The sequence below is a fragment of the Myotis daubentonii genome, chromosome 15 (assembly GCF_963259705.1).
Source record: "Myotis daubentonii chromosome 15, mMyoDau2.1, whole genome shotgun sequence".
NCBI classification, from domain to species: domain Eukaryota; kingdom Metazoa; phylum Chordata; class Mammalia; order Chiroptera; family Vespertilionidae; genus Myotis; species Myotis daubentonii.
Genome location: NC_081854.1, coordinates 7,654,423 through 7,664,916, shown reverse-complemented (window position 1 = coordinate 7,664,916; position 10,494 = coordinate 7,654,423). Strand labels below are relative to the sequence as shown.

Below are 10,494 nucleotides of genomic sequence, written 5' to 3'. Positions count from 1 at the left end.
ATTTGTTAATTATACACCTGCCTTATCTGCCCTCCCAGCCCGTGCTCCGTTCAGGTGAGCAGACGGTTCTGGAGGCCTCGAAGGACACCGGCCACCATGCTGGGCTCTAAGGAACCGGAGGCGAACCAACCCTGGTCCCTACCCTCAAGGAGATCTCAGACCAGCAGGGGAGACCCACAGGTGAGCAGGCAGTGCCCCACCTGGGAGAGAGGCTATAGTGGAGGGGCCACAGGGCCCAGCAGAGCTCCCTACTAGAAATCATGGAAGGCTTCCCGTAGGAGGAGGCACTGGGGGAAGGCCTTTCCCAATGTCCTGAGGCCAATCTCAAAAAAGAATACATGAGCCCCGGCTGGTTTGGCTCAGTGGATAGAGCGTCCGCCTGCTGACTGAAGGGTCTGGAGTTTGATTCCGGTCAAGGGCATATGCCCGGGTTACGGGCTCAATTCCTAGTAGCGGGCATGCAGGAGGCAGCCAATCAATGATTCTTTCTCATCATTGATGTTTCTATCCCTCTCTCTCCCTCTCCCTTCCTCTCTGAAATCAATAAAAAAAATAGATTAAAAAAAGAACTCTATATGGTAGAAACTTCAATCATCACCCCCTTGTACAGATTAGGAAAATGGAGGCACAGACTCTCTTTCCCACCCCCAAAGTGCTCCTGGTCTGGTTGGGAAGACAGTCGCGGACAGAGACTCCACCTAGTGATCTCGTACTTTCACGGTGGCAGCTGAAGGCATCGGTGGGAACCGAGCCAAGGGAGTGACAGCTTCCGGCTGCGGAGGGAGTGGCGGGTGGGGAAGACCTCCGGGAAGAGAAGGACCTAAGATGCATCCTCTTGCAGGACATGGAGTTAGGCCCCTAGAGTTGCGGCATATTTTCAGCTGTTGTCTCCCTGTCACTTGTCAACACCCTATTTTCCCTCCCCCTCCCCCTCTTTGCCCTTTAATTCTCTGGCTTATTCCTGTTTCCTGCCCGGCGCCTTGGACAAAGGTTCCGCGTACGTGCACCGTTGGGTAGGGACAAAGGCCTGCAGACCAGCCAGGGTTGCTGAGTAGAACTCTACCTTCTCAATCCATACGGAAGATATAAATTATATCTTTAAAAAATATATATATATATATATATATATATATATATATATATATATATATATTTCTTTATTGATTTCAGAGAGGACGGGAGAGGGATAGAGAGATAGAAACACCAATGATGAGAGAGAATCATTGATTGGCTGCCTCCTGTACACCCCCCACTGGGGACCGAGCCAGCAACCCAGGCATGTGCCCTTGGCCAGAATCGAACCCGGGACCCCTCAGTCCGCAGGCTGACTGCTCTATCCACTGAGCCAAGCCAGCCAGGGCATAAATTATATCTTTCGAGTGGTGCTATAGGCCTGGTTTTTTTTTCTTACTTTCCCCCTCAACATTAGGTTTTTAGGATTTCCCCGTGTTCCCATATGTAGCCCATCTCTTGCTTCCAGGACACCATGAGGAATCCACTCCCTCTGACTCACCGTCTCCCCAAGGAACGGACCCCAGCCCCACCTCCCTGTCCCCAGCCCCACCCCATGCTGTCCCGGGCACCTTCAGACCTGTCCTATCACCTGGGTCAACCTCTCCTGGGGGTTCCTAGTGGGAGATGGGGTTGCTGGGACACAGGGTAAGTGCATAGTTAATGCCACAAAAATTCTGTCCCATCCTCTCAGGTGGATGTTGGGGTCCTGGCAGAGCAGGGCGGAGAAGGGTGGGGAAGGGAATGGCCAGCCCAGGGAGTGAGACAGTCCAGGGTTCGTCCCGGGGTCAGAAAGTGACAGGCGCACCTCCTCGAGGCGTGGAGCCTTCCACAGAACAGCCATGTCATAAATACTTGCTCTCTCTTTCTTTTTCCCTAAAAAGGAAACTAGTATTGTTGTGGGTGGTGTTTGGCGGTATCTATTTACTGCGTTATACTCTTTGGCCCGGCCATCTCCCTGTGTGTACACGGGGAAGCGGGAAGAAGGTCACTGGACTGCCACTAAAGTGACAAATGGAAAGCTCACTCACTAGGAGACGGGTCAGTTAACTGCAGACTGGGACTGCGGAATACTACGCAGGCGAGAAAAAGGTTAGGGTGCATTTAAATCTAGGGGCCTGGAAAGTTCCCCAGGATACATTGCTTAGTAAGAAAAGTCACAGTTCAATAGCTCAGTATATCATATCGAGTATTAGCCTATTTACTCAGCACATGAAATCATCAGGAATATTTTTTCAGTTATTTATTTCAGCAGGTCCTTGAATAGCATTGTCCTGTTCGATGTCGGTGCATGATAACGCCGATGTGATGCCATAAACCTTTTTTAAAATATATTTTTATTGATTTTAGAGAGGAAGGGAGAGGGAGAAGGAGATAGAAACACCAATGATGAGAGAGAATCATTGATTGGCTGCCTCCTGCATGCTCCCTACTGGGGATGGAGCCCACAACCCGGGCATGTGCCCTTGACTGGAATCGAACCCAGGACCCTTCAGTCCCCAGGCCGATGGTCTATTCACTGAGCCAAACCGGCCAGGGCTGATGCCATAAACTTAACTCTTGCTTCTACCCATGAGCCTCTGGTAAAGTTGGTTTTCTCATACATTGTTTCACTTACCGACTACATTAAGGGAGGACTTAATGTATATAAATCCAGAGGCTGGTAAACTTTTTCTGTGAAGTCTTCAAATAGTAAATATCTTTAGCTTTGAACTGGAAATCATATGGTCTTTATCATAACTCCTCAACTTACCCTTGTAGTGTGAAAGCAGCCATAGATGATCATAGACAAATGAATGACCTTGGCTGTGCACCAATAAAACTTTATTTACAAACACAGGCTGAGGGCCAGGTATGACCTGCAGGCTGTCATCAGCTCACCCCTGATGTAAATAACAGTACAAGTGTTTGGAAGAATTCACACCAGAATATTACCTGGAATACATCTGGAAGCGGGGGAGAGAAGGAAGGTGCCGGTCCAGGTGACTGTTTCCACCTTGTGTAATTCCAATGGTGTTACTTCGAAAAGAAAATCATGTTTTAAAAGTAGCCTGGGTGGCCCTCTCACCCTTCCTGATGACAAGGTAATGACTGTCATGTTAGGAATGCCAGCAGCTAGTAAAAGTAATGAGGAAGTAAAGTTCCCTGTCATTCTACCGGCGGGAGTAGAATTTCCTCAGGGGTTTATTTCATCCGGGGCACAGGGGGACAGCACTCACTGTGCAGGGAACTATCCCAGGTGCTGGGCAGAGTCCAAATGTAGCCGAGTCCCCACCCTCTCTCTACGGCTCATAGCCTGTGGCCCAGGAGAGACAGACAACAAATAGCAAACACGGTAAATAAGTAGATGACATAAGAGGTTGGAAGGTTAGATGTGCTAGAGCAGCGGTTCTCAACCTGTGGGTCGCGACCCCTTTGGGGGTCGAACGACCCAATCACAGGGGTCGCCTAAGGCCATCGGAAAACACATATATAATTGCATATTGTTTTTGTGATGAATCACTATGCTTTCATTATGTTCAATTTGTCACAATGAAAATACATCCTGCATATCAGATATTTACATGACGATTCATAACAGTAGCAACATGACAGTGATGAAGTAGCAACAAAAATAATTTTATGGCCCTAACCGGTTTGGCTCAGTGGATAGAGCGTTGGCCTGTGGACTCAAGGGTCCCAGGTTCGATTCCGGTCAAGGGCATGTACCTTAGTTGCGGGCACATCCCCAGTAGGAGGTGTGCAGGAGGCAGTTGATCGATGTTTCTCTCTCATCGATGTTTCTGACTCTCTATCTCTCTCCTTTCCTCTCTGTAAAAAAAAAAATCAATAAAAAATATATATAAAAAAATAATTTTATGGTTGGGGGTCACCACAACATGGGGAACTGTATTAAAGGGTCGCGGCATTAGGAAGGTTGAGAACCACTGTGCTATATAAACAGAAACAGGAGAGTCGACGAAGGGGGCTGGGGGGCTCCTGGGGGCTGGTTGTGATATTCAAGGGGATGGTCAGAGAGCACCTCATTGCCGAGACCCGGATGAATGGGGGGAGCGGGCCATGGGGGTGTCTGGGAGGAAGAGCTTTCCAGACAGCGGGAACAGCCCGTGCAAAGGCCCTGAGGTGGGAGCATGCAGGTGTGTTCAAGGGACAGAGAGGAGGGCGGTGAGGCTGGAGCAGAGTGAGGGACGGGAGAGGGTGGGCAGTGAGGTCAGGAGGAGACACGGGGGCCGTCGCCTGCTGGCTCTCACGGTGAGAACTTGGCTTTTATTCGGAATGAGCTGGGAACCGGGGGAGGGCTCTGAGCGGAGGAGGGCCGTGAGCGATCGTGGGGGTTAGACCGAGGAAGAGGAGGAGCAGAAGCAGGGAGACCAGAGAGGAGGTGACCAGCATGGTCAAGGCAGGAGACAGTGGAGGGCTGAGTAGACCAGAGTGGCAACAAGGGGTCAGGTTCTGGATCCTTTTTGAAGGTCAACTTGACCTTCCATCGGTTCATTCATGCATTAACTGATTCTTCCATCCATCTGCCCACTGACTTATTTATTCCTTGTGTGCGCCCTCCATTTATTCGCCCACTCAGATGCCTCTGCTGGTCCTGAGGGTGCAGAAAAGGCTCAGGAACTCAGAAATGGAGGTAGATGGAATATCGGGATATGTGGGGTGGGGGGGAGGAAATGGGAATGTGGGAGAATTCAGAGCCCCCAGAGAGAGGGATTCCCACCAGCTGGCACAGCCCTCGTCATTCTAAAGTCATAAGCACCTTGTTGTGCCAAATCTGAGTAATGGGCAGCACAGGTGTGGGGGCAATGCCACTGGGGAGCCAAGTTCATTTATCAGAATAAAATGTTGGCTCTGGCTGGTGTGGCTCAGTGGATAGAGCGTCGACCTGCAGACTGAAGGGTGCCGGGTTCTATTCTGGTCAAGGGCACATGCCCAGGTTGCAGGCTCGGTCCCCACTACGGGGCGTGCAGGAGGCAGCCGATCAATGGTTCTCTCTCCTTATTGATGTTTCTATCTCTCTCTTCTTCTCCCTTTCTCTCTGAAGTCAATAAAAATATATAAAATGAGCATGAAAAATGCAGAAAAAAGGAAAATAAATATCAGAAACTATTGAAGTGCTTTGTACAGGCGTCCAGTTCATAGACCACCCTCAGCGGAAGGAAGCTTAATGTTATCATTCAGTGATGTCATCTTTGACCCCAGAGATTGAGCAGAATTCATGACATCTCCAGTTTAGATCCTTGGTGGGGATGATGACATCGTTAGTTGCCAGGTAGAGTTAGCCCTAACTAGGGCTGATGACATCACCGGTTACCAGGCAGAATATGGCTAGAATGTAGGTGCCCGAGCTTGCTTTCCTGTGGAAATGTCCGTTGTGTCCCAATCCACACACTCTTCCCCTGGTGCCCTCGGGCACATGGAATTTTTACGGGTCTGAGCCTCGGTTTTCTATCGGTCAAATGGGGATAATAAAAGCACCGCTCTCATGAGATTGTCCAGAGAATCCAATGCGTGAGTTCATACATACAAAAGACACAATGGCCCTAACCGGTTTGGCTCAGTGGATAGAGCGTTGGACTGCGGACTCAAGGGTCCCAGGTTCAATTCGGGTCAAGGGCCCTCAGCTCAGTCTTGGTTAAGCGCACACACTCTGGGGTCTGACCTAGTGCAGTCTGAGCCCAGATCTGCTATCAGTGGCAGCCAGGAGACCCTGGGCACATGGTTGGCCTATAAGGTGTGGAAATGACAGTGCCAACCTTATAGGGCTGGCACGAGGGTGCATTGAGATCATGGCAGTCATGTTCCCAGCACATAATCAAGCTGCAGACGCCCTCAGTAAGGTCCCTCCCTCCCTCGATGATGGACCGGAAACTGCGGACCCGAAACCAGTGTCCCCAAGTGCATGGAAGTGGGCAGTGCCCTGGCCATGTCAATGCTTCTTACCCACAAGGACTTGCCAAGCCCATGCGTTGGGGGCTGGATGCTTGCACCAACAACTGCCCTCCCCCCAACTCCAGCCTCTCCTCCTGTCTCTTCGTTCCCCGCCTCTTACCTCTCAACCTCTTCCCTTCTCTGGCTCCTTCCCTTGTTCTGGACTTTTTCCCTCTCATTTCTCTCCCACATGCGATCAGAAGGCTGTTTGTAGGGAAATAAATAAGGATGGTGCTAGTCATCATTATCTGTTTATTTAGTCTTTTCCCAATACATCAGCTCTTTGCACGAATCGACTCTTCTCTTTGCATGCACTGACTCGTTGAATTCACACAATGCAAAGACTTATCAGTATCGACTCCACACTTACTGAGTGCCTACTGTGTGCCAGGCCCTGAAGAGCCATCACTGAACAAAACGAAGATCCTTGCCCTTGTGGGACTTGCATTCTAATGGGGAGACAGAGGGTAAAGAAATAAACCTTGCCAGAGCCACGAGCTGAAACCAAGCAGGGTCCTGGGGAGAGAGTGAGGAGGGGCGCTGCTTTATATAGAAGGGCCAGGGAAGGCCTCCTGCAGGAGGTGACATTGGAGCAGACCTGAGGCTGTGAGAGGGATGCTAAGGCCCTGGGGCAGGACCAGGCCTGGGAAGTATTTGAGGAATTGAGGAAGGGTCAGAGGCCAGTGTGGCTGGAGGCAAATGAGAAGGAGATGAGCCCTGGCCCATGTGACTCAGTGATCAGGCCATGGGCCTGAGCACCGAAGGGTCTCAGTTAGATTCCTGGTCAGGGGCATGCACTTGGGTTGCAGGTTTGATCCTTGGCCCCTTTCAGGGTGAGTGCGGGAGGCTACCAATTGATGTGTCCCTCTCACATATCTCTCTCTCTCTCTCTCTCTCTCTCTCTCTCTCTCTCTCTCTCCCTCCTTCCTTCCACTCTCTCTAAAAATCAATGGAAAAAAATAACCTCGGGTGAGGATTAACAAAAAAAGAAAAGAAAAGGAGATGAGATCAGACAGGGGTGGGTTTGGGGTAGGTGTCATGCAGGGCCTTGTGGGCCACGGTGTGCACATCGGCGTTTACTTGAGATGGAGCCATGAAAGGTTCTAAACCAGCGGTTCTCAACCTGTGGGTCGCGACCCCTTTGGGGGTCGAACGACCCTTTCACAGGGGTCGCCTAAGACCATCGGAAAACACATATATAATGACATATTGTTTTTGTGAAGAATCACTATGCTTTCATTATGTTCAATTTGTAACAATGAAAATATATCCTGCGCATCAGATATTTACATGACGATTCATAACAGTAGCAACATTACAGTGATGAAGTAGCAACGAAAATAATTTTATGGTTGGGGGTCACCAGAACATGAGGAACTGTATTAAAGGGTCGCGGCATTAGGAAAAGGTTGAGAACCACTGTTTTAAACAGAGGAGGGGAGCTGTCAGAATAAAGTTTACCAGGATCCCATTGGCAGTAGACAGTCTCTGTGTTTGGGGGGTTGTCAGAGTGGAGGCAGAGAGCCATCACCCCCGTTCCAAAGATGCAGGAATTAATGGAACCTCAAAAAAGGCCAGCGGCTGACCCAAGCCCACACAGCTGGTGAACAGCAGAGCCAGGCTGGCAGACTGGAGCCTCAGTGACCACCTGTAAAATGGGGACACAGCTCAAAGACCAGGGGTGCAGGGCTCACCAGCCACAGGTTAGCTGCACTCGCGGTCACCGCCTCGGGGTTCAGCAGAGCCTTTTCTTTGTGACTTTGAGAAGTCGCCTGACTTCTCTTGAGCTTGTTTTCCCATCTGTCAATTGGGAAGCATTAACCAACGTTTGGGTGTAGCATGGCGGTTAAGGGCAGAAGCTCTGGCCCTCGCTGGTTTGGCTCAGTGGATAGAGCGTGGGCCGGAGGAGGTTCGACTCCAGTATCCTCCGGTGAGGATTAACAATGAATGAATGAATGAATGAATGAATGAATGAATAGCTTCCTGCTGGGGGGAAAAAAAAAGCAGAATTTTTGAAGTCAGGTTTAGTGGGATCCGAGTTCTTGCTTTGCCACTTGCCAGCTCCGTCACTTTCTGCAACTAACACCCTCTTTCTAAGCTTCGGTTTACCTCATCTGCAAGATGAAGATCTTAATAGCATCAATTCCAAAGGGGAGTTGTAAGGAATAACATGAGATCATGCAGGTAAAGCGCTTAGCACAGCTCCTGGCATACACCGGGCACTCAGTGAATGATCATTATTACGGACCGTACTGCCCACACCTCCCCGGTGGGTGAGAGCCTGGGAGAGTGCCTGGTACGCGGTCGGCGTTCGACAAAAGTGAATTCTCTCTCCGGTCTCTGCTGCCCGCCAGCTCCCCGGGGACCCAGGCATTCCGGCCTCCAGTCGGCCCCCCCACGCGGGCCCTCACAAAGGCCCCCATTCATCTTCCCTTACAAAGCGACCCATTCACCCGGGTCCCTTGGGCCTACCGCCCCCAGCCGCCCCCCGCGCCTCGCCATTGGTATAACGCGCTGCCCGTCAGGCCTCGCGTCCCGCCCACAACCGCGCCGCCAGACTCCGAACTCCGGCGCGGTTCTTTTCCCACGGCTGGCACACTCCGGAAACTTCTGATTGGCTTCGCTCGCCAGCTGCTTCTCTTGATTGGGTGGCGCGGCGCCCCTATGGGCGGGGCCGTAGCCTGCCGCAGCGGGCTCCGATTGGCCTCTTCTGCGCTCGTGTGGGCGGGGCTTTCCTGACGGGCCCGCCCCTCTTTCTCCTCAGGCCGAAGCCTCGGGACGGCCCTGGAAGCCGGTGAGTGGCCGGGGTTCACTGCCCGCCGGCGGCGGCGGCGGAGTCGGGCTGGACCCGGGAGGCTGGGCCTCGGGGCTGCGAACGGGCCCGGAGGCCTGGGCAAGTGGCGGGGCAGGAGCGGCGACGGGGACACTCACCTTGTGCTCTGCGGGACTGCGGCGGGGGGTGGGGGGGGACGGCGGCGCGGGGCGACTCTTCTCCCCGCCCCCTCCCTCCCCCCTAACGCGAGTTCCTACTGTGTGCACGGCCGGGTCGGGGTCCTCGCCGGCGGCCCCGGGCCTATTCCGTAGACGGGGAAACTGAGGCTCGCTTTGGGACCTGGAACCCTTGAATACCTGAGTCATCGCCGGCAGTGCCCGCCCCCAGAAGACAGTGTCTCCGTTTTCACTTGTAAAAACTGCGGACCCGAAACCGGGGTCGGGGCTGGCCGAGGCAGAGCGGTGGGGAAAGACATCTGTAAAAGCACCTATCATGCACGGGGGCTGGCTTTTATTTTCTTGTAACTAAATAACGCCCCTTAGTTATAACTCCAAGTGGGCTAGAGTGTACCCATTTCACAGAGGGGCAAACCGAGGCTGGACAGAGGTGGTGACTGCAAGGGGCCGGCGTTGAGGGTAACACTTGGGAGGCCGACCGTGTGCTGGGTGCCTTAGCCTTCGCCACCCCGCGGTAGTCCCCTGAGGAAGCCAGCGGGCCCTGTGGCTTGCGGGGCGAGGGGGCGGGGGCTTGCGGGGAGGGGGGGCGGGGAGCCGGCTGGAGGGGGTTACCAAATGAGAGGAGAAAATGAGCCTCTTTGAGGACCCAATACTACACGTCCCCCCCCCCCCCCCAAACCCTTTAGATTAGAATGGCAGAATACGACCTGGGCTTGAACCCAACTCTCCTTCCTCCTGTCCGTCTGACCTTGAGCGCGTTACCTCGGTTTCCCCATCCGAGAAGTAGAGGTGGTCATGGTCCCCATCTCATTTAAAAAAAATTTTTTTTGAGATCATTCTCGGAGTTGAAACTCGGAGAGCTGTTCTAAGAGCAGAAAGCACCAGGCACATAGTAGGTGCGCTGGCCCCTATGGAGCCCTCCTTTCACCCATGAGGAGACCAGCTCCGCAGGACAGGGAGCCACGTTTTGTCGTCTTCTTGGGTTTTGTCGTCCGCTTCTCCTCTGCAGACAAATTTCCAGGGCCGGGGACACCGAGGCTCAGAGAGATTAAGCGAGGTCCCGAGGCATTGCTTATGGAAACCCCGGGCTGGGCTCTTTCTCCCATAGCGTTTTTATGCATTTCTCTGGCCGTAATTGACAGAGAGGAACGTCGAGGCCCAAAAAGCTAGAGCGGGATTCGAACCCTGGAGTCGCCAGCCCTCTCCGCCGCGGGCGCCTGACCTTTACCCGCGGGAAGGAGGGGTCCCCTGGCGCCGTCGCTGCCGCCGCGGCCGCCCACCTGGCCCCTGGCTCATCCCGCCTCCCCCACCCCCGGGTCCAGGGCCCTGCTCCAGGACCCGCCCCCTTCCCCAGCTGGGCAGGTGCCGGTGACATCAGAGCCGGGCTCCCTCCTGGTGACGCGACGTGGCCCCGCCCCGCGCTGGACCGCCGGGGGAGCCTCACCTGAGAGCTCTGAAAGGGACTCGGGATTCCCGCGCCCCCGCCCCATCTTCCCGCTTCCCGCTTCCCCACTGGCCGGCCGGCGCCCCCAGGTAGTGCCGAGGATCCGCGGGGTAAGGGGGGGGGCGGCGATCGCACGCTTGGGTCTCAGGGAAATGTGG

The 10,494-nt window shown here is 53.4% G+C and overlaps 1 protein-coding gene across 5 annotated transcripts in view; it reads left to right on the top strand.

Moving 5' to 3' along the window:
* Positions 1–10,494, top strand: part of MYH14 (myosin heavy chain 14) — a 95,916-nt gene continuing 85,422 nt past the window's right edge. For 2 of the 5 annotated variants that reach the window (XM_059665281.1, XM_059665280.1), the window contains exon 1: positions 8,708–8,737. Coding sequence is in view for 1 of the 5 variants with exons in the window: in XM_059665282.1 (XP_059521265.1) it covers positions 97–180 (84 nt within the window). In the remaining 4 variants the exon portion in view is untranslated. Of the gene's footprint in view, positions 181–8,707; positions 8,738–10,287; positions 10,447–10,494 lie in introns of those variants that run through there. The other 3 variants (XM_059665282.1, XM_059665283.1, XM_059665284.1) reach the window with 3 other exon arrangements.